The sequence below is a fragment of the Mustela lutreola genome, chromosome 7 (genome assembly GCF_030435805.1).
Source record: "Mustela lutreola isolate mMusLut2 chromosome 7, mMusLut2.pri, whole genome shotgun sequence".
NCBI lineage: Eukaryota > Metazoa > Chordata > Mammalia > Carnivora > Mustelidae > Mustela > Mustela lutreola.
The window spans coordinates 92,409,915-92,436,523 of NC_081296.1; the positions used below are offsets into that span (position 1 = coordinate 92,409,915).

Genomic DNA, 26,609 nt, shown 5'->3' on the forward strand with positions numbered 1-26,609 from the left:
CCCGATAATAAAAAATTAAGGGTCTTTGAACGCATCCGTATCTTTTCATTCTTCTTACCTATAAATTTGAAATCAGACTGCGGCCCCAACCACAGGAGCATGAGCATCTGGGGGTGGCTCTTCGTTTCAAAAAACACAGATGATCATTCGTTTTTCTGGCTTCTTGTCACTTAGTGGCCCGGAATCCCGGCCTGGTCAGTTTTCCTGTATGTAGTAGACTGGAGCTACACACATCCCTCAGGATTGTGGGAAGATCAACAGGAATCCTGTGTGCACAAGTAGTAGTGTTATGACGGTCAAGCAGCAATATCAACATCCTCGACCTGAAGAAGTCCAAACACCCAAGTTCATTAAAGATGCTCCCCATCTTGTTTTTAATTTTGATTAGCATTCTCCATAACCCATACTCAAAATGTAATTAACTTTGGCCGCCAAAAAGAGTACTATACACTTTAGATTAGACTTAGAGTGATCGAAAGTGAAAATTCAGAAGTAGGCTGACTCTCAAGGCCCCTAGTAGCTAAACAGAGAGGAGAATTACATATATGTGCAGGCTCGGCGTACAACTTTCTTGGGGCCAAGTCTCTTCGATTAAACAAAACTCTTGCGGGGGCGGTGGGTGGGCAAACCTTGGCTTCGAGTACCACCAGACCAGCAACCAGGCTGAGTGCAGTGGCGCGCTGGCCTCCAAGGAAAGTGCCTCACGCACAGGCAATCGTCTACGTTGGCTGTGAGCTAGCTTTAGCCTCGTGTGCTTAAGTCCTCCGCATACCGCGCGCGGCCGCAGCCTGGAGCCTGCGTAGCTAAGGTTTGGCCCCGCGCTCCTGGATGAAACCACCAGAAACTGCATTGGGGAGCAAGTTCTGGAGGCAGGAGAGGGGTCTCCACCTGGGTCACAGTGGCCTCCACCTCTGGCTTGGTCTCCCCTCAACCTCCTGGTCTCTCCGATCGGCCTATCGTCTAACACCTGCGCTCTCGCCACCTGGCATAGGCTGGAGTTGAAAAGGTATCATCCCGGTTAAAATGTCCTTCTCCAGATAGCCCCTGGAGACCTGCAAGACCGGCTATTCTAAGAAACACCCCCGCCACCCACCTGACGGTGGCCCCCACCTCCCACCTAGAGTTTTAATTTAAATTCTGAGGGGTCTGTTTCTCCCTGCCCCCGTCTCAACTTCTTCCCCCTTAGAGTTTCTCATATTCCGACCAAATGCTTTCATTTGCTTATTCAGCAAATTTATCAGCTTGATTTTGTTGTCTGTTTGAGTTGACCCTAGGAAGGTGTCAAACACTCATTTTCATTGTATTTAGTCACCCAGGTGCACTGCAAGTTGCAAGAGACAGCGGAAGAACTTTCCCGGACTGCGCTGTCGCTCAGCGGCTCGCACCAATCACCACGCAGATTGACCTCGGGCCCTCCTCTTCGGGGGCGTGGCCCCAGTGAGTGATAGACGGAGCCGCCCGGCCCGGCTCAGGCCAGCCCACGTTGCTGCTTAGATTGAAATGCAGAACTCTAGCCTCTTTCATCGGGGCACAGACTTCCTTTTACTCCTTCCTTCTGCGCTCTCGCCGCCTCCTCCCGGGCAGAAGCGGAGGCACCGGCTGCCTGGGGCAGCGACAAGCCGGGCCACTGAGGCTGTGCGAAAAGTTTCTTTTTGGGAGTTCGGAATTGGGGCCCGGTTGGTGTACTGCTCGGAGCAATGGGTGAGTGGCGGCGGGGGACGCTGTCAGAGCGGGGAAGGGAGGGAGGGAACGAGAGGGCGAGGGAGGGAGGGAGGGAGCGCGAGGGCGCGCACCACTGAGCGCTCACACTCTTCTTATTGACTTTGCTCCTGTTCCTACAAGTTGTTAGAAACACGCTAAGGGTCAGGGCACTCAGCAGTTCAGTATGAACGCTGGCTACTGGGTTGCTGTTGATGTCATTTTCTGATATTAAAAGAAGGGAGCGGTGGCATCGGCAAGCTCTGTAGCCTCAGTGCGGACCAAGTTTTGTTTCACACAAACTCACACACTTTGAACGGGGGGGGGGGGGGGAGGAATCCAAACGAACTGTAGTTTCTCCTAGACTAATTGCGCCGGTCCCCAGGCGGGGCGCTGGGGCTCCAGGGGTAGCAGCCCAGAGACTTTAGAGCGGAGCAGACGAGAAGGAGCTAGCTGCAGGAGTCAAGACCGATTTCCCCGCCTGCTTCGGAGGCTTTTTGAACACTTGGAGCGGCCCTGCGTCTCACCACTTTATTTGCTTGTAGTGGCCGCAGGCACCACTGGGAATGGGGTGGGGGGTGCGACTAGACCTTAGTGGTTTGCGGCCATTGGGCAAGGCTCGGGGACAGTAGGGTTTGGGGAAAGCCCAGGTCCCCAGTCCCGGGTGGGTGCATTTGCCCGGCCTTCTGATGTGGGCGGAGGCCGAGTGGAAAACGGCTGTCCCAAACTGCCGGTGCGCGTCCCCGCGCGCCGTGTGTTCGTTTTGCAGAGCCAGCCTTTGGGGAGGTGAACCAGCTGGGAGGAGTATTCGTGAACGGGAGGCCGCTGCCCAACGCCATCCGGCTTCGTATCGTGGAACTGGCCCAACTGGGCATCAGACCGTGTGACATCAGCCGCCAGCTACGGGTCTCGCACGGCTGCGTCAGCAAGATTCTGGCGCGCTACAACGAGACTGGCTCGATCTTGCCAGGAGCCATTGGGGGCAGCAAGCCCCGAGTTACCACCCCTACAGTGGTGAAGCACATCCGGACCTACAAGCAAAGGGACCCTGGCATCTTTGCCTGGGAAATCCGGGACCGCCTGCTGGCGGACGGCGTGTGTGACAAGTACAACGTGCCCTCGGTGAGCTCCATCAGCCGCATCCTGCGCAACAAGATCGGCAACTTGGCTCAACAGGGCCATTACGACTCATACAAGCAGCACCAGCCCGCGCCACAGCCGGCGCTGCCCTATAACCACATCTACTCGTACCCCAGCCCCATCACGGCGGCCGCAGCTAAGGTGCCCACGCCGCCCGGGGTGCCTGCCATCCCCGGCTCGGTGGCCATGCCCCGTACCTGGCCCTCCTCCCATTCCGTCACCGACATCTTGGGCATTCGCTCTATCACCGACCAAGGTAAGGTCAGGGGCCGGGTGGTGTGGGTGTGCAGACCCTCCCTCTGCACCCTCTCGGGTGTCTCTGTATCTGCGGCCTCCGGGCCCGCGTCTGTGCCACCACCTGAGGCTTTTTCCTTTCGAAACTAAGGAGTCCTCCCAGGGGGTGTCCTGATCTCATTAACTTGAAATTCATGCCCTCTGCTTCCTTGCCACACACAGTCTCCTGCCTCATCTCAAACTACCAGACCCATAACATCCCTCCATCCCCAACACATGGTTCGCATTTTCCACCCTCCCCCGCCTCTCGCGCCGCTGCAGCCTCAAACCCGCTCGCTCACTCGGAGAGCGCGGCCCAGGTCGGACTTGGGGCGCAGCCCGGGAGGCCTGAGCGGGCGTGGGGCTGCTGGCTGCAGACACCGCTGCGGGCAGCTTGTTTGGGGATCGGATGCGGCCTCGAGGAGTCGGGCACCCTGTGGAAATTGCAGTATTCTTGGATTCTGGCAATCAGGCCAAATTTGCTCAGGCAGGAAGTTCAAATGTCACCTAATTGGTTTCATTCTTATGCTTCACTTCATTTTCCTCGGAAACGGAGGTCCCGACGTTACTACTAGTAACTTGCATGTTACTGCATTGCTCATTCTGGGACTAATTTTCTGCTTTATTTCTCTCTCTCTCCTTCTCTCTTTTCCTACTGCCCCCACCTCCAGCCTTTACCTTAGTAGAGTTCACTATATGTGTCTTAAGAACTGGCACCAACCACTGCTATGATGGGAACAAAATGTGCAGTGATTTCATCATGTCCTCTCTTCTTTCTCAGTTTACCCGCCTGCGGCTTCCCTTTATGGTCCCCCCCCCCCCCAGGAATGCCAGTGGACACCTAGTACCTGCACATTTTCAGCGGAGCCACCCTATTGCTCCTTTCCTTTCTCACCCTTGACCTTGCCGTCTAGCGAGTGTCTTTTCTGCTTGGCAAGAAGGATTCTCCAGCCTTACTGCACAGTTGGGCTTCCACAGACCAGACTTTGTTTTCCTTTACTTCATAATGGGACAAAACAACAACAGCAAGGAAACTGGCATTGAATTCTTTCTGGGTAGGAGGAAAAAGTCAACATGTCCTAGGCACAGAATTTAAATAATGCAGAGATAAGAGCCTACCGTTTTAATTTCTTGGCCGAAAGTTTAAAAAGTGCAGGGGAAAAATTAAGTAGGAAAGGCGGGGAATAGTTCCTTTAATTATTTCCTGCCTTTCTCTGTTGCCACCACATTGGCACAATTATCTTTTTAAGTAATTAAAGCAGAGCCCTGATTTCTTGTCTTCTTGTTTGCTGACTGTGAATTTACAAGATTTTTCTAGGAGCTCAGTTTTATCTTATTTGGAGCTGGTTGGCGCTTTAGTTGGAGAGAGTTTGCCCTTGATTTATAGGATAAACTGACCTCACTGACATTTAAAGGAAGCCCCTGTTCATGGGAAAGTGTGAGATCAGCAGAAATGGGGGCTCACAGGGGGATCTCAATTTCTTAAGATAACTTCAGTCTTGTGCCCACCGATTGCCTTTTGTCTGGGGAGGCAAAGAGAGACTGGCAGTTCTTTGCCAAAACACGGTTTCCTGGTGCAAACTGGAATACAATCTAATTCTTTGGAGAGGGGGAGGAACAGTGAAAAAAGACTGACAGAGTTGCTCTTCCCTGGGGATCCTACAATCAGACCAAGTATCAGTTGGAAAAGTAATGGATTATATGGAGAGGAGCAACTTTTCATTCTAGATGTTGTTGATTCTGGATGCCAGCTTTAAACAACCTGTTTTCTGACAAATCTGTGACTATAAAATGATTATTTCTGTAAGTGATCATTTCTACAAAACAATTGCCCCTTCAAAGCACTGTGCCAGATGGAAGTATTTAAAATCAAGTTGTAGTGGCTTTGTCAAAATTTCAGTCCTCCACCTATAGGTTCCAAAGACAAAAACACATCGCTCATAGTCTTCAAATATCTTTTCTTTTAAAACTTCACTTAGTCATTTAAAGATGGCAGTGATTCAGTAGGCACACTTGTAGGTATTGTGGTAATCAGTTTACGGCATATAATTTTCTTTGTATCTGTACTAAGAACATAAAGGATAACTGACAGCTTTACTCTTAAAAAAAAAAAACAATTCTACCTTCATTTTCTTAACTTTTTATTTCATTAAAAAAAAAACAACAAAAGACCCCCAAAACAAACAAGCAAAAAAAACCCCCACAAAACCCTCTCTCTGTGACCTTACTACTGATGCTGGTACCATTTACAGTGGTAACTGTATTATTTATTTTTTAAGTTATATGCACATAAACTCACATATTTAATGTGTAGACATAGAACATCAAGGATAATCACGAATCATGCACACACATGGCAAACTATGCATGTATATTTTGCATGTGTGTTGTGGGCAACTTGCAGTTATTTGTTTGCAAAGGACTTTGCAGATCTTTTGTCTCATCTATTGACATAAGTACTAGATCCCCACAGCACGGTGAGCACTTTTCTGGTTGTCTCTGAGCACCGGCACAGGCCTAGGACGGTTAGGCCAAGGACGCTCCTCTCTCCCTTTTCAGTCCGCACCAGTCCCCGTTTTCGTCAATCCCGAGTCGACCCTGGGTTAGGCCTGGGATGATCAGCGAGCGCATCCAGCTTCACGTCTCTCATTCCTCGATTTAGGAAAACGTTCAGGTTCTTTCCATTTGATTCCCCGGGGGAATGAGGAGGGGAGGAGGAAATCGAAGGCAGTTGAAAAAGGGGGAAAAAAAAAAATCTTCCCGCAGGCGTGGGTTTAAGAGCTGGGAGAGGCCTACTCTGAGGAGCGTGAGCTCCGCCGGGCCCCGGCCTGGAAGCCGGCGAGGCCGCGCCTGGGCCCAGCGCCCCCGGCTAGGTCGAGGGCAAGGGTCGGAGTCCCTGCGCTCGGCGCTCGCGGCTTCAGGCCGCGTCTCAGGAGGGGGCGCGCGGGTTGGCGCTCCAGCTTGACGCCTTCTCCTCCTCCCCAGGCGTGAGCGACAGCTCCCCCTACCACAGCCCCAAGGTGGAGGAGTGGAGCAGCCTGGGCCGGAACAACTTCCCCGCCGCCGCCCCGCACGCGGTGAACGGGCTGGAGAAGGGAGCCCTGGAGCAGGAAGCCAAGTACGGTCAGGTGAGGAGGCGAGGACCCCGCCGGGTGGGCCGCGAGGCGGCGGGGGTTTGCGCGACGGGGGACCCAGGTCGAGGTCGGGAGCCTCGACCGAGGGAAGCCCAGGCCGACCGTCCGTCCCTGCGGGGGGTCCTAGCCCGGGCGGGTGAGGCGGGCCCGGGGCCGCGGATCGTCCAGGGCGGAGTGGAGGCCTCGAGTCCCCGCCAGGAGCCCCGGGGGCCTGGGGCGGTAGAAGCGGTTCCAGGCCCGCGTGGCCTCTGCAGGCGTGGGGGGTGGGGGGCGCGCCCGGAGCCCCCGGCGCTGCTGGCACAGAGGCTGGGGACCCCTGCGAGGCGCGTCCGCGGGGGCGGGCGACGCGGCGGGGTTGTCGGGGCGGCGCCCGCCCAGCGCACGCCCGAGGTCGCGGCCTGCGGCGCTGCGGGCTGCGGGGTCCTCACGCTCGGACCGTTCTCCGGCCGTGGCTCCCCGAAAACAAACGTGGCTCAACCTGCGAGTGAGGAGAGGGCAACCAGATAAACGTAATAAAGTTACCATTTTCCGATTAAAGGTCACGGTGTAATCTCCCAAGGGAGGTTTGTGAGAAAACCTCAAATTATACGGACTGGCTGTGGACCGTTTAATTTTTCTTTCCCTCTGTCCCTCCCCCGACTCTGCAAAAGAAAAATTAAAACACTCGTGTTTTTTTTTTTTTCTTCCCCCGAGAAAAACTTAGAAACCACCACCACAAAAACCCTAGAGTTTTGAGTCTAAATTCATCACCAGGATGGAGTCCGAGGCGCAAAGCTCTGAAAAACAAACAAACAAACGCGGACCTTAAGGCAGCCTAAGGTTTCTTAGAGCAGATTTGGGTAGATCTGCAAATTTCCTAATACCAAATTCCAATGCCAAAGCCTCAAAGTACCCAGTTTTCGTTTTATTATTTTGAAGTCCTAAAACTCTTAGAGTTTTCTTATCTGTCAAAAATCAGCGTTTTACTTGTTACTTTTATTCACTTGGGAAAAAATCCTAATCCTTGTTTTCTCAAAAAAAAAAAAAAAAAAAAACCCAAAAAACCCATCTCCACTTCCTTTTCTCTCCCTTATTTTGCTAAAACAGTGTCATACATTTAGTAGATGTCCCATGTCAAACATCCCAGAAAATAGCAGCGAAGAATGAGAGTCCCTTTCCTGAGTCTGTTTCTACCGGTAAAGAATGCCAAGGAGAAATGATATGAAAGCTTGCCATTTTCTTTTATAAAAAGCCCCTCATTCATAAAGAAGAGGCAGAACATACAATGGTCGGGAACTCAGAGCTTCTGGCGTCAGTTGTCACTAAAGCAAGTTATTTAACCTTTTAACACCTGTATTTCTTCATCTGTAAAACGGGGAAATAATAGCCCCAACCTCAGGAGATGTTGTGAAGATTCAGTGAGATAATGCAGCCATATGGCGCACAGTAAGCATCCCTTTAATAGTACCTGTGGTTTTAAGTGGAGGTTGTAAGTGGCGGTTAGAGACTGACTCTTAAAAACAAGCAATATTTTTTTCTTTTGGTGCAAGTATACTTTGTTCAAAGATATCATAGTAAAAAAGTGTCAAGGCATTTTGTTCCAAACATTAGAAGGAGTGTTTTTAAAGCATCTAGCGTAATAGCAGGCATTTAAAAGGAGCTCAGTAGTTTTTATTGGGTCATCATTTGTTATAATAACAACAGGAAGTAAAGAGTTGAAAAATAGTTTTTAATTCTCACAAATAGTTGATAAACCCAGCTTATATAAAGCAGTGTCATAATTCAAAAATCTTTGGTTATTTCATTTTTTTCTCCCTTGAATTATAGATCTAATGTTCATACTCATTTAGAAATGGTTAATTTATACACACATATCAAAACAACACTGACCAATTTAAAATAAAAATAGAGCACTGATTCAAATAATCTTCTCTGTATATTGTGAATATTAAAATTGATTACATTTGAACACTGAATATTATATCACTAAATTATGAGATTTATAAAAACAAATAAATGAAAGACATGTGGCCAAATAAGTATTGTTCTAAATACATAAGAGGACAAGTTAATTTTTTTTTTCCAGAAGAAAAAGATATTTATATCTTAAATTTGGAAACTTCTTCTTTTATTTTTTTAATTAAAGACTTTATTTATTTGAGAGTGAAAAGGAGAGACTGTACTAGCAGAGGGAGGGGCAGAGCTAGAAGCAGACTCCCTGCTGAGCAGGGAGCCTGCCTGGGGACTCAATCCCAGGACCCCGAGATCATGACCTGAGCTGAAGGCAGACCGACTGAGCCACCCAGGTGCCTCGAATTTGGAAAATTCTTAATTGCAGTATGTTAATCTTCTGCATTGCCATGTAGTAATATAATTCAGATGATGTAAAATTTCAAAGCTTGAGAAGTTTCTAGGCACAATTAAATCAGTGGTTACTCTGTTATAATTATCAGTACAGTGCTTAATGATGAGGGTGTGCTAAGTAGGCACAGAAATTTAGGCTGTGTCATTTTGTGAGCAGTTTTGGAATTTAGGCATTGATTTTCTTGAGGGTAAAATTCTATACTAATACTTGCTCATAAACAAAAAAGCAATAGTAAGGTGTCTTGTGTGTGTGTGTGTGTGTGTATATGTAAATATGTGTGCATTTCTCTTACCAATATTCAAATGGCAGCTTTAGTTTTAAATTTTATTTTTCAAAATGTTATCAGCGTAAGTACACTTTTACAACAAAAACGTAAACTTAAGTAACATTTCTCCTATGTTTTTATTATCAAAAAATTTTGAAAGGTTTTGACAAAAAAATTCTCAAATTATGCACATAATGCAGGGCACTTATAATTTTTATTAAATCGAGCATTAAATATAATTTCAGGGCACTTATAATTTTTATTAAATAGAGCAATATTATATGACCCCAGTTTCATTTTAGTATATAGAGGAGGAAATTGAGAATTCAGGATCATAGGAATTAGAGCATAATCTTTTCCCCGAAGACACCTGTAAGATTACTAAAGGAACTGAACTGACAACTGATTGTAGGTACTAGTGATTACTGTAAGCTAGAGTTTCTATTTTCAGTTTAAACTGAAAAAAAAAAAAAAAAGAAAAGATGACTGATCGCTAGTAATTAGAAACTTATGCACATTTCTGCTATATACACACCTACCTTTTGTTTTTTAAAATACTACTATAGAATATTCAAATTTGTCTTATTGATATTATATTGAAGTCAATATTTTTTATTACCATTCAGAAGTCCTTATTATCTATCCTTGAAGATAGAAGGGGAAGAATATTTATTTGTTTTGGCTTTTTTCACCTGCAATTAATATTGGGCTAGAATTCCTTAGTCTCCTCTAATTCTGAATGGCAACCATGTTTTCTGGTTCCTAATGCTGGTTCTCTTCTGTTGAAAACATAAAATCTCTACTGAATGCAATTGTATGGCAAAGAAAAGGGTGGGGGGAGTTTGAATATATCTGCCCTTTTACATGGCACTTAGTGAAACAACACTTCATCTTAAAGAGTTTATAATTTTTTTAAAAGTTTTTATTTATTTGACAGACAGAGATCACAAGTAGGCAGAGAGGCAGGCAGAGAGAGAGAGGAGGAAGCAGGCTCCCTGCCAAGCAGAGAGCCCGATGCGGGGCTCCATCCCAGGACCCTGGGATCATGACCCGAGCAGAAGGCAGAGGCTTAACCCACTGAGCCACCCAGGTGCTCCTAGAGTTTATAAATAGTTGTATAGTTCTTGAAACATTTTCTACAATTGGGCATACTTTCTCATAAAAAATATATTGCACATCTGGTACTCTGAAGTAATCTTAATGTTAGATTAACAAGCTTTGAGTATATCTAATTTTGGGTAGTGTATGTTAACTCAGCAAGTTTAATCTAACATTAGCAACAAATTGAGATGTCAGAGATGGGGAATAGTCTATACAAACATGAACTTAAGAAGTTTAGAGTTTTAAAAGTTAAATGAGTTGTGGAAATTGTTGGATTTCGAGGAAAATTAATCTGAAATTCTTATAGATCATTCATTTGTATATTGTATTTGAAATATAGTATTTCAGAATCGTGAATATAATTTTCTAGTGCATTGTTTTAAACACTGGTTGTCCTTGCAGACATAATGTATTCATGAAAATATAAATGAAGTTGCACTGGATTTTTCATCTTATGAAATAAAGTTAAATTTGTCTTAAATAATTTATAAGTTTGTAGGGAATCCAACTATAGGCAAATACCAATAGAGAGACTTTGAAATTCATGATGTTATCTATTATGAAAAACATTCCTTGACCTGGGTTGCTTTTAACTATTCGTGCCATAAAACAAGATTAATGATTATGTAGTAGTAAAATGTGTCATATAAATTACAAAAAAAAAGTAATTTGAAATTTTTTCAAGGCTACCTTAATTTTCATATATTGGAAACATAAAATTTAGGAAAAAAATTTAAATAGCGGCTTTGCATTACCTAAAGACTTTTAGATCTGCAGTGTGATAACTCAGCATAATTAAGATCTTTTTCAATGAATGTTGAAACCATATTTACAACCATCATTTCACTTTATCGGACTTGTTTTACTAGACCATTGCATAGTGAATTAAGAAAGGTGGATAGAACAACAGTCAAAAAAGATTATACCCGAAAGAGAAAATCTTGTTTATTCTCAGATCTGAAACTTTTTTGGCTTATGATATGGAGGCTAAATTCTAGGTGAAGCACATCTCTATTTGTGGCTAAATCTACTTTCCTATAAAGCCAAAGTAAACCCATTTTATCATAAGGGGAGGACCAGGTAGAACTGATGAGTGGATGAAAGATTGTGGATACAGGACCTGACACTATTATCTGCATTTTCTTCAAGAGAGAAAATGTTGAGTAGACAATTCCCTGAATGTGAAGACTGCTGGTCTATAACTTGTAATTGCCAGACAGTTGTCATACTAGTTTTGTTTTGTTTTGTTTTATTTTAATTCAAATTTTTTTTTGTGGTCAAAAGTGTTTGGATATTAATGCATTTCCATTTTCCGTGTGTGTGTGTAGATGGAACAAGCATAAATCAAATAGTGAATGGCTACGTTAGAACTTTTATTTACTTTTTTCAACAGCTTTATTCATGTTGCTTACTTAAAGTGTACCGCCAGTTCTGTGATAAAGAGTGCCTAGTTTTCCTGTTGTTGTTGTTTTGTTTTGTTTTTAAAGCAAGACTATTGCATCTTCTGCTTTCAAAAGGCTGCACTAACTTAGGTATGCACATGATTATGAAACACCTATGATGTGTCCTGTTTTCTGAGGCTACCGAAGTGACTAAGGCAAGCTCCTGTCCTCAAACTGTGTGTAGTCCATCTCTCTCCCAATATAGCTTCTCAACATACGAATTTAAAAACACATTTTTAAAAACTGACAAATCTGTATTTCTAACATTTTAGAACAAGTAAAATGAAAACTCATGCTTTCATTCAAACCTTAACTGGGATTGTATTTTTTTTTTTCCTAGACTATTTCCTTTAATGCCAGTGAGATAAAAATCTGTCTTCTTCTCAAAACATTCAACAAAGCAAGAAATTTACTTTTTTTAGGGCATGCAGTTTGGTATATTTTACTTTGAATTAGTTAATCTCATTCTCAAAATTAGGTAGAAGAGCGTTTGCTTCAGGGAGGATCCTTGTACAGTTCCCTGGAGGAGAGGATTCTCATGGCTTTTATGGCAGATCCACATAAAAAAAAGGGGTTGATGGACTGAGGTCTTATTTATGAAATCTGTAGGTAAAGTCATTTTAAAAAATGAGATTTCCAGAGTGCTGTGAAGTGTGTAAACCTGGCGATTCACAGACCTGTACCCCTGGGGATAAAAATATATGTTTATAAAAAATAAAAAATTAAATTAAAAAAATGAGATTTCCATTACGTGCCCATTGCTGGGGTTTCATTTGGAAAATTTGTTTACTCTTCTCTGGGGATTCCATATGTTGGTTGATTTATAAATCATATTTACAATCCAATTAAATAGAGTAATTTGGCATGTTTGCTCCCATTATATTTATGGTGTACATTTGGTAGTCTCTACTCAGCCTAACTAGCTTTTCAGATTAATTACATGCCCTTCACTGAAAACATTAAACAGATTTGGGAAGTTTAAGTCATGTACTCTTCTACTGGAAAGAATAAACAAACATCAATGCTACCTGTAGTTGTTTTCCTTTGTGGTGGAAAATTTTACTTATTCAGTGATTGCTTCATAAATAACAATTATTTTATCCAGTAGAGATTTATATCTTTTACTGATGTCATGTTTCAAAATTAATAGTGAGAAAATCAATAGGTTTATTGAGTTAATGAATGAATAGTGAAGGTGGCAGGTACATTTTAAAGCATGTTTGTCATCTCATCTTTCTTATGCTGCTTTTTTCTAAATTGCTAAATCTGACCTTTAAAAGTAAAAAGGAAAATTAAGACAAAGCTTTTTAACCCCAAATCTGGGTCATGATTTAACCTGAGGGAAAGCTGAGAGTTATTTTTATGCTGTTCAGAGATTTCTGTGGTTTTCTTTTTTTTTCTTTTAAGCAAACACTTTTGCCTCCTCTTGCCTTTCCAAACAAGATGGGATCGAACCTCTTTGTGCTTCCCTTCTTACTCAATTTCTGCAATACAGAGGGCACTGCATCACTAAAATGACCCTAAATATGTTATGGATTTTGGAGAATTTTGAAATATTTAATACTAATAGTAATACCAACATAAAAGCAAATTTGGTGCCTTAAGTATGGGCAATTGGACAAATATGGAAAAAATTAATAGTATTTATTTTATGCTCGACAAACAATGTGGTCACAGAATAAGTAAGGCACCTGAAGGTAACACAGGCCTATATCCAGTGTTCTTCCTTGCAGTGAATCCCAGGAGCATTATGTAAGATGAGAGTCCAGTCAGGCCCAATTTCTCAGGGGGAATGTTTCAGGGAAAAAAGAAGTGGGTCCATGTAAGGGGATTATAGACATTGCAACATAACAGGTGGAGAGCCCCAAAGAAAAGGCTATTCCCATCAAGGAATAGGTGGTTCTATTGATCAAGGTTCCAAGGGCAAGGGTGTAAGGGGAGGAGGGGGGAGATGATGAAGCAGGTGTTTCAGAGGAAACTGTAATTGTGCATGATGGGAAAAAAATTCAAAAGATAAAGAATGAGTATGGAAACACTTAGCTGTCATGAAAATTAGAATTCATCAACACATTTTTTGGCTCACTAGAGCATTATTTCTGTCATGTATAATATCAAATAGTTTAATCTTCTATCCTTGTAAAGGGTTGGGCAAAGATTTTCACTATTTTAAAAATAATTTTAACCTTAACATTCTTATTTTATGATTCTTGGTGACACTGGTGTCAACAGTATAAGATATTAATAAATCTAGAATGAAAGAGGCCAATACAGATGCAAATACATTTCTATAAGTGGACTGGAATGATTCCTTTTGAAATGCATTTCTTATGGATTATTGGGAAAATTGTCCACAAACATGATTGGAGCTATAATCTCTATGCAATGCTAGATTTCTTCCACAGTTTTAGAGCTATCTTACTCACCTTCGGAGAGCCTTAGAGTGTGTCCTCTTTGAGCCGTTCTCTGATGAGCCAGCCTCAGAAAGGGGGGAAAGTTTTTTTATTTTATTTTATTCTTTTTTTTTTTTTTTTTTTTTTTAGAAGTTAAGAAACAGAATGAGGATCTAACAATGAGAATAGAGTTCTAGAAAGAGAAATAATCTTTTATATCTTTTTTCAAAAGATGCCCTAGTTTGATCTTAAATTGTGTCTATTAATTGTCCTGGAAAAAGCAAGAAAAGATTTGTCACAGAAGTTCCCATGTCAGACAGGGGTAATAACTTCTTTTAAGACATGACCATTGACTTGCCAATTGGCCTGGGGTAAATGGCTAAATTCCTTTATCTACATTCTTGTGTATAAAAAGAGGTTAAGATTTCATTTATATTTTAAAGTGATGTGCAGTGATTTCTTTGTTAAAAAAAAAACAGGGGACCATCTCATGGGATCCTTGAAATACATTTTAATTTTGATTGAACATTGTGTTGTAATCATTACATATTATCATTATAAACCCAGTAGTTTATAATGAGCTACAATTTACTAATCTTCCTTATTCCATAAAATATGCTGGATATTTCTTTATGCCTGGAACATAGGACATATTCAAAAAGCCGTAGTGTCCTTTCCCCTTCCTCATTTTTCAGAGAATAGGCACTTTGACAACCAGAACAGGAGGTATGTGTTCTTACAGACCAAGTACACGAGGATAACCCCTCTATTTGAATTCTTCTTTAGTCAGAAATCCATGAGCAGTGTTAAGTCATACCCGTGTTTATTCTACTCTGTGTATTACTCTAAATCGACAAAATCCTTTTTGAGAGCCCATCATTGCATTCTCATAGATGTGGAAGTGAAAATAATACCCAAATGAATTAAATTGGAAAATAATTTCTATGTTGCAATTAAATTGGAGAAAGCATCTAATTAACATATGTCTGCTTTTCTTACCTCTAAGGACTGAATCAGTTTTACTACCTGTAATTCTAGTATTTACACTACACTCTCACTAGGAGATATGTTGATATGTTAATGCATTCACATCACTACCAGGAAACAGATTTACTCCTTATTTCTAAATAATGTAGAAATTGAGGGGAAAAAATAAGTTACTTGAAGGAGGATGCCAAGTGTTCATGCCAGAATCAGGATTATAAATCAGGGTGTTTTTGTTGTTGTTAATAGTAACAATACCAACAATTTATTGGATGCCAGGAGAGCACTGGTTTCTAGGCAAAATCGCTTGCCAGGGCTGCTGCATTTTGTTTGCAAACTCAGATTTTACATTTAAATTCATTTCAAGAGATTTATCCATGTGGCTTTTAAAAATTCCTATCACAGGACCCCAAAACTTTGCAAACCAATTTTCCAGTTTTAAACCACACATATGCAATTCTTTTATATTCCAATAGACTGTTTCCTTTTTGATAAAACAGCTCTGGGAAAAAAAATACCTCCAATTTCCATTTAAGAACTCTTACAACTGCCTGATTTTGCATGTCCTTTGTCCAACAGGCATTTTCAACATGACATTTTAAAATACGGCCCATGTTTTATTTAACAAAGGTCGTGCTCATTTTGAGTTTCTAAAGTGACAGCCTACACTCTGTGGCCTTCTTTACTGGAAATGAAAGCTACACCAACCAAGCCCTTCACAAATGCTTCAACAAAAGAGCCAAACAAAACCAAAGTACAAGGGAAGGTTGACAAAGGCATTTCGGATAGCTGAACAGCTTCTGAGAGTATTTAATCACCATTAATTCTTTCCTCCCCCTCTATTTCCTCCCTATAATTCCAAATAGCAAAGCAAATATTGTGAATTTTCGGGTTGTAGCCTCCTCAAAAACCTCTGTGGAAGGAATAATGTCTTTTGGCATTATGTTTGAGTAGTACCAGTCTTGCTGCTCAAACATACTGCATGTAGACTAAAGAGAGCGAATCTTTAAAAAAAAAAAAAAAAATCAGACAGTAGTCAGAAAATTGCTACTGCTACTCCAAACTTACATTCTGCCACTTTCTGAAAACCGGTGCCATGTCAGCTGCTACAATGTGATTACCTTCCCCTCTTCTCTTTTCCTACTCTCAGGCACCAAATGGTTTACCAGCTGTCAGCAGTTTTGTGTCGGCATCCAGCATGGCTCCTTACCCTACCCCGGCCCAAGTGTCGCCTTACATGACCTACAGCGCCGCTCCTTCCGGTTATGTGGCTGGACACGGGTGGCAACATGCCAGCGGCACCCCACTGTCCCCCCACAACTGTGACATTCCCGCATCGCTGGCGTTCAAGGGAATGCAGGCAGCCAGAGAAGGTAGTCACTCTGTCACGGCTTCTGCACTCTGATGGGAAATTCTGTCCGCACCGCAGCTTCACCCCGTCTCCCTCAGCCTACCCTTCCCCTCTTCCCTGGTCTCAGATCCCAGCCCTCCTGCCCTCCGCCCCCCAAAGCTGGCTTACAGACTCAAATCCATTGTGCTGATGACACTTAAATATTTCTTGCCATAACTTCTCTCTTACAGAAAGCCTGACATGACTTTAGGATTTGAAAACAAAAGCAATCTTAAGGATTGAATGAGACATTTGTGTTGCCCACACACTGTTTTAACGTAGCAAAGAAACCTGCACCCCTCAAAGGGCTTAAGGAACTTTTAAAAACTAGTCTTTGGTAAAACCACATGTGTATATTTATTCTAAATCAACCTGAACTTTTGAAACGTGCAATTGTTGAGATTTTGCAAAATCAATAAAGGAAAATACATAGAGAAAAGAAGTTATGCTACACCCTCTAATCAAATAAGGTGACCAAATAAGCCTTAATTCATCATTAGGAAACTAATCAATAATTGACTTGAGTGATGCTTTGTTTATTCTTAAGAGATGACCTATTATGTTGGAAAATATAATTGTAACACAAGCAATATCTGAATTTAGCTGCTCCTGGTGTTTTGACTTGGTTCCAAATACAATAATGTTTATATTTTCTATTAGTTTGTAAATATGGACTCTGGATGGTGCATTTGTGTTTTCATTCCATGGGATATTCCCCCTCCCTCCCACCCCTATCTATTTTTTTCTTTCTTTTTGCAAAGGTGACTTTCTGGCAGCGTCTTTGTCTCTGTTTGGTGGTGGGCTGCTCGGGCTCCTGGACCTGGACTTGCCCCAAATTTTGTGTGTGCAGTGAAGGCTTCAACATCTTATGAAGGACATTTTCTTTCTACAGCAGAGGACTCAAAAACAGATTAAACAAGCCAGTCTCCCGTTTTGTATCCTAATCAAACAACACACATGCCAAGCATATAAAGACATGAGGGTGGAAAATATCTGGACAAGAAGGCTTTTAAGGAAGTCACTTAGAAACTTAAGTTTAATGTGAAATGCTTTGCAAAGACACTTAAAATGAACTTTATGTTAAGAAAACCACTGTGAAACTAAATTGTACTGTTATTGTTGGCTTACCTGTGTGTTCAGCAATCTCAGCCCAAAATTATGTTGTAATTTAAAGAAAATGGAAAATTCTGCTCTAATGAATGTAAAAACAGCTTGCTGTGAAGTTTACATTGTTGTACAGAAGCATGGTTCACGTCGAGGTAGACTGGTGGTGGTATTAGAAATACAAATGCTATTTAATTGTTTTAAATTCCTTTTATTCATTTCTGGAGTTACAGGACATAGTTTCCATCTTTCTAGAACAGTTGGGTTTTCACTTCAATGTTAATCTCAGAGCTGTGGGGTATACGTGTGTGTGAGCGTGTGCTATGTGTTGTAGTTTAAAACAACTGCTTTTCTTGGGCAAAATTCTACAGTTTTTCTCTTCTGTTTAGAAAGTTCTTCCAGCGTGGCAATATGTAGGCTTGAAACTACATTTTTAAAACATTGGTACAATTCATCTATTGGAAAATTAATATATTGTGGGGTTTTCTTCTGTTGGTATTAATTCTGTGCAATAACTAAAAGGGCACATCACTAGATGTGGATGTTAAAGAGGAATTCGTGAGGTGATCCTGATTTCTTCCTGTCTGTGCTGTGCACAGTCCACACGGCAGTCCAGTTCCGCCACATCAGTTTCATGGCTTCACGTAAAACTCAGATGCGAGGTTTCAGATCCTTAGCATATAAACAGTAAGCAGATTTCTGACACAGAAGTTATATTTGAGGAATTGCTTGCTTCAAGCAACAGCTATCTTATAGAGAGAGCTTTAAACTGCATTTATTTCTAAAGCAAAATTCAGTGCTACAAACAGAGGATTATAACTTCAGGAGAAGAATAAGCAGAACGAGCAGATGAACTCTCAGGGCCATAGTCTTCCTTTGATCTTCTAAAACTCCTGTTGACATCTGGAGTTCCCAGTCTGGTGAGAAAATAGACTATAAACCGAATGGAATGAAGATACCAGTCCAATATCTTGGTGGAGACTTTAAAACCATACCATACAGGGACTCTCCTGCCGTCCAGAAAAACTGACATAAGGTATAGAATTATCCCTTATCAGATATTTTTTTTAGATGGCTACTAGGAGTCTTAAAAAAAAAAACAATCATTTGTATGGAAACACAATGAAATATTATTTTCTTTATCTAAATTAAGAACTCTCTTGTTAATGCTATTTATAATTTTTTCCGGTTCTTTTATTTTAAAAAATCTATTGTTAATGATATCAAGATTTTTTTTTCCCTTTTTCCCCCAGGTCTTTTCTTAGCAACAGTGAATTCACATGGAGTAACTTAAGAAAGACAACAGAAAGTTAAAATGCAATTTGCTATTCAAAGCAAAATATGATTTAAAGCTACTTCTAAAAATCAAAGAAGGAAAAAGGGATGGGTTGGGGGATTGGGATTGTTTGATTTATAAATGCTATTATTACTGGCTAATGTTGACATATTTCCTTTGTTTTTTAGGGGGTCAAAGTGTTGTTTTTAAACTGGCAAATGCACTCTTCAGAGATCCTTTTCCATCCCATTCACAGGGAGAGGTTCAAGGTTCAATTTCATGGCCTCTATGCAGGCATTTCTCTCCCTCACAAGATGCAAGAGCGTTACCTGCAAGGATAGAACACAGTTGTACAACAGACACATTCTTCTTTCTCTTGTTTCTTTTTTCCCCCCTACTTTTAATGACCCTCTTCTGGAATAATGGGCTGAAATATAAATTAAAAAACCACGTTGGAAAGGATGTACAACCGAAGGCTGTTTATGTATATACAGTATGTCAAAAAGCCTTTATTTTTATACTTCAAATGCTCTAAATTAATAAAAAGTAATAATTATCATGTTATCTTTTATTTTTTATTTTCAGAATGCTTTAGTGACAGAGCCTCACGGTAGAAATCTGCCTCAGTAGTAGTTAAGAACAGGTGTCATCTAGAATGGGCAGATATTTTGGTTGACTGTAGCTACTGAAGTAGCATCATTTCAGGATGCAAATATAAAATCGAATCTGGTTATATCAGTGCCAAGGAGCTATTTCTTAGAGTGCATGTTAGTACAGGAATCTTTGGAAATGCTAAGAATGTACTTCTATTTTGAAACATTTTCCCCTTCACAGTACACATTTTTACACCACAGATAGTTGACTTCACACCTGAAGCTGTCACTTAAAATGGATAACTTGGAAATGTAGTTCTTTTTAAGAATGGCAAAGGTAAGAGGTCTGAACAAAAATACCTGGGTGCAAATACAGACAGCAAAAATGGGCCCAAGGAGTGGTTCCAGCTGTGTTTTTGTTTTTTTTTTTAAAGATTTTATTTATTTGACAGACAGAGATCACAAGTAGGCAGAGAGGCAGAGAGAGAGAGAGAGGAGGAAGCAGGCTCCCTGCTGAGCAGAGAGCCCAATGCAGGACTCGATTCCAGGACCCCGAGATCATGACCTGAGCCGAAGGCAGCGGCTTAACCCACTGAGCCACCCAGGCGCCCCTCCAACTGTGTTTTAACTTGAAACTATTTCAGCAAGAAAAACTATTTTCAAAGGGAATTATGTGAAGGAAATTTTCATGTGTTCTATTTGCCACAAAAACCTTCATGTATCCGGATTTAAAAATATGACCTGCTTTAAACAACAGTGCAAAATTTAAAGTAGTTTTGGGAAAATATAGTTGTGATGTGTATTATTATTACTCTAAAGACCACCACCAGATTTAAATTTTAACATAAAATTCAACCTTTTAAAAATGCCATTTTAGTGTACTTTAAAAACATTTTCCTTGTGCCTTTTAAATATTATTTATGGGAGAATTTAATTCCTTATAAAAACTGTTCAAATTTTGGCTTAATTTTTTTATTACTTTAAGCATTTCTTGACCTCATGGGAAAAAATTATCAATACAATGGATTTTCACTGTGAATCAGTGTAAGAGGAATACAGAGCATGAGATTTATATAGCTTTTATGAAATATATCTAATTTCTATGCTATTTTCTATATTCAATTTACATACCTCATTACTTCATACTATTTTTGTTCTCACAGATTTATGGATATGGCCAAAACCAGTCTCAAATTGTCTAGAGAGAATTTCTGAAGTGTCAAAATAGGTTTTGTTCTTGATTAAATTATTTCCCCTTAATGACTCTACGTATTTGTATAATTATAATTTACAATCATATCAACTGAGCTGATAGTCTCTCCTTATGGTGCTGTAGAGCAAATACCCATGATCTCAACACTTGCTAGGCAATCACCAGTTCTCCTGAAGCCATAAATAGGTGTATTCATAAACCAGCAACATCACTGCACCACCTAGAAAAGAAAAGAGCTGGTTTTTATGTCAAATCTGGCAAAGTAGTATCACTTGCCCCTAGTGGGTTTCTGAATCTGTGAAGTCCCATGCAGCCTATCAGGCAAAGGCTGTGTAGACTTGTCAGTCCTTGGGTTCTAATACATCGATAGAAGGCTATTGTGGAAAATTCTCAGAGCAAAATCAAGACCATCTTGAGTCTCCAAATATCCAAACACATTTTTTCTCTATGAGTTTCTGTAACTTTCATCATTTCTCATCAGATTCTTTTTTAGGCACTTTTAATTTTTTTTTAACTAAATAAATATAGACACATTTAGTCATGTAAGGGCATGTGGTATTCCTGCAAACAGAAACCATTAATATTTTTCATACGTAGGCAAAGGATTTATCTTTTTCAGTCCATAATTAGCAGTCTTAATTGCATTCTAGAAGGAAAGCTCTAAGAGGGTGCTTGATAGATGATTCTAGTTTTCTCTTATGGCCTTCAAATTGTATTGCAGTGTGAAAAATAGCTTCTGAATATTTGAAAATGTACATATTACAAAATATAGCTAGCTTTTAACCTCCTTTTGCTTTTATTTTCTCTGCCTCAGAGACTTGAAAATTTGGTGGTGGGGTTTGAGTGTCACAGACCACTATTTGTCTTGAAAGGTCAACAGGACTATGATACAGAAAAACAAACACTGATGTTACCTACAAATCAGGAAAGGCCTTTGCATGTGGATGATTTTGTGTTCTACCTGATACAATAAATGACACAAATCCCATGCTCTTGAATCTACCTATCCTCTCATGTCTGTGTGAAAAATACTACAAAATCAAGATGTGAACAAATATCCTGAGCTCTACCTTAAGAAGATTGGGCTGCATGAATAGAAGATTGACTTCTGAGGAAAAGAAATATAACTCGATTTTGATCTTCGTTCTTGTGTACACACTGCTCTGTGTGTGTGTGTGTGTGTGTGTTTTAATATACAGGCCACACATGTTTGTGTAACCTTATACCAAAGATAATTATCTGCCTGTAATTTTCATTTTTAACCCATGAAGATACTCTGTGAGAGCCCTCATAGCTTCTGAAGCTCTCTTGGCACTCTGGCAAACAAGAAAAGACCCACTAGGAGAGGGTTGTTACTACCTATGTAATTGCTGTATTTACTCTTATTAACTGTTCTCAGCGTAGGACAAGAACATGCAGAAGTGGGTTAGTTTTCTGCCTGGTGATACTTGGAGTTTAAACCACAGACTTCAAGAGCCTCCTTTCATGGGAGGTGACTCGTTGTGAACCACATGGAGCGGCTTAGGCTGTTAGAAAAAGAAGATGGGATGCTTCCTACAACGAAGGATGAAAATCCCAGATACACACTTTCTTTCACTTTTTTACTCTCTCTGAAAAAAACCAATCTTATCCTTAAGTCAAATGTCATACTTTCCTCTCTACCTTTCTTTCCTTTAAAGCTGCTGGGATTTGCGTGTTTGGGGGACTTCCATATGAGTGGAGGCCAGGTCCCTGAGGGAGATTTCCAGTCATTCACAGTTTTGTTTAGCCTGGACAGTCCATTCACAACAACCCTTTTCATTGTATTTAACACCACAGCATCTAAGGACACCTCATGCAAAAACATTTAAAAAGCCAACCAAACATTTGCAAGCCTCTAACAAAACTTGGGGTCAGATTATTTAAGAGTTTTGGATTAAGGTTCCAGTCAATTACTGTTTTAGGTAAACTCTCCCTGATCACCACTCTTTTCAGGCCCATCCCCTCCTGACAAAGCTGGGTTAGGGTCATTCCTATGATTTCCTCTAATACTAGGTCTACCAGCAGGGTTTTTACTGTGTGGTGAAGGGAAAACACCACATGCTCACAGAGCGAGTTGCCCCAAATCACCAATACTCTTTGTCATTGGCTTTGTTTTTACACATGGGCCCATGACTAACAGGGGGTAAGTCTCAATCTCAAATGTGAAGCAAAATCTGTGCTTAAATGCCTAGAAAGGTGGGGCTAGATGGACTGGGAATTGTGGAAGTGTTCTGTAAATCCATGAAAGGGTGAGCTGTCCTCTGCCTCAGGTTGGTAGAAATGCTGGCTCACTGGGCTGAGGTTCAATGATGGTAAATGTGCCTGTGTAAGTGTGGTAGGGCAGGAGGACTGGGGGTGTTAAAAGGGAGGAATGGGGAGGGGAGAGGAGCAGGGGAAGCTTCTGGGAGAGGATACCAGGACACCTACATAGGTGAGTGTGGCCTGGTAAAAAGACAGGCGAGGGCTGGTGCCTACTTCTGTGCTTAGACATGGGGTTGCTTATAATCCAAGACTGTTTGCCCGGGCAGTTGGGTCTGCAGTAGTTATGTTCTTATCTATTGACACAGAGGCAGCTGACTCTCCCTGTGGGAACAGCAGCCAGTTTTTTTTGTGGGCTGGCATCTGCAGGTAAGGCCCCGAGCCAGAGCTTCCACCATCATGGCCACAGAGGCCCGGAAGGTGAGTGCCAGGTCGCAGCACTCACCACAGGCCTCCCAGGTGACAGTGAGGAGAAGTGGCTCCTGCTTCATGGAGGCAAGTTACACTTCCTTTTTGTTTTTGAAATGAAGTTGAGGCAGGAACAAGAATCAACTTCCGGGATGAGGGGGGAGGGCACCAGGAGAGTTTTATCCGGCTGATCCCTCCCTCAGTGAAAATCCTCCCCCCACAGCCTCCTTGCTCACTCAAACTCCAACTGGCTGTGGATCCCTTCCTATTGACTTAAGCTGGGCTTTGGCTTCTATCAGCCTCCAGCAAAGTCTTAAATAGTACCTCATAAACAAAGGTGGAAAACATTTCTAATGGTTGCCTTCAGTGTCTTGAATACTTGTTGACAACTTTGTATCCTCAAGGTTTCCATCTTTCACAGTGCAATCAATGCATCATGTTGCTGATCGACACGAATTAAAAAAGAGGCACTAGAACAACAAAGAAGGAAGGAAGGATAGAAGTAATAAAAACATCATTACCTGGTCCAAGCCTCATAATCTTGGGAAGCAGGCCTTTGTACAAAGCGAAAATCCTATAATAGCAAGGGAAAGAGAACATTCATTAATTCTGAATTCCGAATTCTTAATTCTGAAATTAATTCTGAATTCTGAATTCTGAATTTTGAAAGTAGAATGGACCAGCTTCATTGAGATGTTGACCCAGGGTCTCTAAGAAAATTTATTTGAAATCACATCTATCTCAAACCAGGCAATATGTGGCTATATATTTTCTGCAGCAGACTGGACAAAAGGAAAGGGTTAATGAATATTGCCCAAGCTATGCTGATCATGTCCAACCAGAAATATGACTTTCCTCAGTGAGATGGCTTTTGCTTTGAACATAGGTCCTACTTTCATGACAGCTGTGTGTATAGGCAAAATGACTTTTGTAATTGAATTTAAAAGACCACAGACTCGGTCTTCACAAAAGGAAATATGACATAGTGTAGATCAAAATAACAGAAGATTCTTCGTTTACTTGAGAATAAGATCTGAGTGAAGAGGGCTGAAGAGATGGACATAACACTTAAAGACGAGCAGAAAGAAGCATGTATTTCGGATAAAGAAAATGACTCCACAGAACTCTCATGTTTAATTCTCCCAGGAGACTCTAATGAGGCAACATTTTGATTGGGTTTACAGTTAGATGACAATCCTTCTCCTGCCCACGCATGAACAGGGTGTATTACAGCATATTATGCAAATTGCCCAGGAAAAGGTTCATCCGGGCGCTCCAGGATAAACACGCAGTAGGTTGTATGATGGTGGCTGGAGGGTTCTGGATGGTGTAGGAACATGCTGCCAAACTTTCATCATTGAATTATCTCTCGAAGTTTGTCATTCTTGATAGCTTTTCTCTCTCTCTCTCTCTCTCTCTCTCTCACACACACACACACACACACAGACACACACACGATTTAGGAGATCTTAATGGCTCTCAGCAAAATGTTAATAGGCTAGGCTTTTAACTGTACTCGAGTCCTGCACATTTATTAAAATAAGAACGTTACCCTTCTTCCCGGTAGACTGTTGCCATTGTTTGAAAACAGGTTCTGTACTTGATCTCTCCAGGAACTGGCTGAGGCCCTTGAATCCTACTTTTGGCAACATCAAAAGGGATGTTAATGACTGAGGCTATTGTGCCTGAGAGAAGACCAATCCCAAATTTTCTCAAAAACTCCAAGGTTGGATCCTAAAAGAAAAGAAGAATAAAGTAACAGAGAGGGAAGCGGAAGCCCCTAAATTGGCTAAACACTATAAAGCAATATGTATTTAAGCAGAGCATTGCACTCCCCGGCACCCTCCTGTTATTCCAGCGGAACACATTAGGATTTCCTAGGCTGGAACTTGTTTTCTTGACAATCCCATTGGCTATGTTTTTACACATGGTCTAAATTGCTGAAGTACACATTTCCTCACACAGGATTTATAAACACAGTTCATAAAGAAAGACTGGTATAGCATATGGGGATGATTTGTATAATTGGGCTTCACAATGTACTTAGTATTACTGTATCAAAACAGGAGAAATCCAAGCACACTATTAGCTAATTGGCCAGAATATTTTACAAATGACAGCAACTTCCACCATGAAGCCTACTAAAATGCTCATTTGTGTGCGGACCCCCAAATGTTAAATTAAATCAAGGCTACTCTTGGTCTGCTGCTATTCCCCTCCAGGTTTTTTGCATTTATTTTCACGTGTAGCTGATCCACTGTACTGAGAAGTGCTAGCTTCCTGTTATTAACAAACCAACTCGGGGAGTTTGCAAAACAGCCTGTGACATTCTGTGCATTATAAACAGTAGTAAGTTACGGGACTAATTGGCTGAAGAATTTACAACCTATTGTTCCCGAATCTTATTCTTCCTTCACGGCAAAGGAAGAAGAGAGAGAGACAGAGACAGAGGCATAGAGACAGAGGCCATGCGTTTGGGGGGGGGGGGGAGTGGTGAGGTAGGGGAGATGGAAGGGGGAGAGAGAAAGAGAGAAATCTTTCTTCTTTTCGTTTGAATTTCTGTCCTTCACTTTGGTCTAATTTGATTTTTTCCACCCCTCCCTGCTCTGCTTTCTGACATCAAAGTATTTAATTAGGTCTTATGTGGGAGTCACTTTCCTTTAGCCTATTTTTGTGCCCAGTGAGCTCACATTATGCTTTGTTATAATGAATTTTCAGGGAAGTTCTCATTACGTTTTCAGCCTTGGTTCTTGCCCTGAAGAGAGGTCATCCCACAAACCATAAGTTGCTGATGGAGACCACCCACCCCTCCCCCATCCCTCCTCGGCCCTTTCTTTCTTTCGGTCAATATTTCAGGACCATCTTCACACAGGAACAATACAGGGTGATGCCAAGATACCATTTTGCCCAGCAGGAGAAGGGAAGTGGAGAGACATACTTGATTAAAATAAAAATAAAAAAATTATGAAATCATGTCTGAGCATTTTGCATGCTTCTAGCTTCTATGGAAGAAGAAAACTTCTGGAAGCTCTGAAATTTTCAATTGAATCAAGAGCCAGATACCATCACAGAAACCCCTATGTGGCTAAATATAAAAAGTGAAAGGTTCGGTAATAATTCTTGGATCTGGGCCATACAGGTGCCGGGTAGGTTTAAAGGGATTTAAAAACCAACAGGGTGTTTCAACAGGAAAAACAATGCAGTGATTGCAGTATGAGTGAGGTGTGTTTAAATAATTCCCCCTCCCCCCATTTTTTTCTCTTTTACAAGGAGAGAAAAATGCCTTTATGTTACCCTTCTCTGTTAGGGCCCAGAAGCAGAGCTGGAGCACAGGAGGATGGCAGGTTCAGGACTGGCTCTGGTTTGTGTGACCTCGCACAAGGCACTAAATCACACAAGTCCATGTCCAGAAGTTTAACACCCGCCTTAACTTTGTCCTGCATTGTTTTTCTGAGAAACAAAAAACATTAAAAGCAGTGAAAGTACTACGAATGTTGTATAAGCCTGGCAGAAAATGGATAACATTATTATGTAGCCTGTCTTCCAAAGTCTCAAAGCATCCCGTAATAAGACT

General features: G+C 41.4%; 2 protein-coding genes across 4 annotated transcripts in view; one reads left to right on the top strand and one right to left on the bottom strand.

Moving 5' to 3' along the window:
• The first annotated feature begins 1,358 nt into the window (after positions 1-1,358).
• Positions 1,359-17,470, top strand: PAX9 (paired box 9). Of its 2 annotated transcripts, XM_059181943.1 has the most exons (5): positions 1,359-1,701; positions 2,468-3,094; positions 6,097-6,239; positions 15,922-16,144; positions 16,353-17,470. In XM_059181943.1, exons 1-5 carry the CDS (start codon positions 1,698-1,700, stop codon positions 16,364-16,366), a joined length of 1,011 nt encoding a protein of 336 aa, XP_059037926.1. In that variant the 5' UTR covers positions 1,359-1,697; the 3' UTR covers positions 16,367-17,470. The 2 variants fall into 2 exon arrangements, with proteins under 2 accessions (XP_059037926.1, XP_059037925.1); XM_059181942.1 differs by having other exon boundaries at positions 1,361-1,701; positions 15,922-17,470.
• SLC25A21 (solute carrier family 25 member 21) overlaps positions 17,456-26,609 on the bottom strand; it is a 510,014-nt gene continuing 500,860 nt past the window's right edge. Inside the window, exons 8-11 of one of the 2 annotated variants that reach the window (XM_059181944.1) lie at positions 24,588-24,769; positions 23,557-23,609; positions 20,510-20,567; positions 17,456-18,870 (exon numbers count right to left, since the gene is read on the bottom strand). In XM_059181944.1, the coding sequence (XP_059037927.1) occupies positions 18,867-18,870; positions 20,510-20,567; positions 23,557-23,609; positions 24,588-24,769 (297 nt within the window). In that variant the 3' untranslated portion in view covers positions 17,456-18,866. Of the gene's footprint in view, positions 20,568-23,556; positions 23,610-24,587; positions 24,770-26,609 lie in introns of both variants that reach the window. The other variant, XM_059181945.1, reaches the window with a different exon arrangement.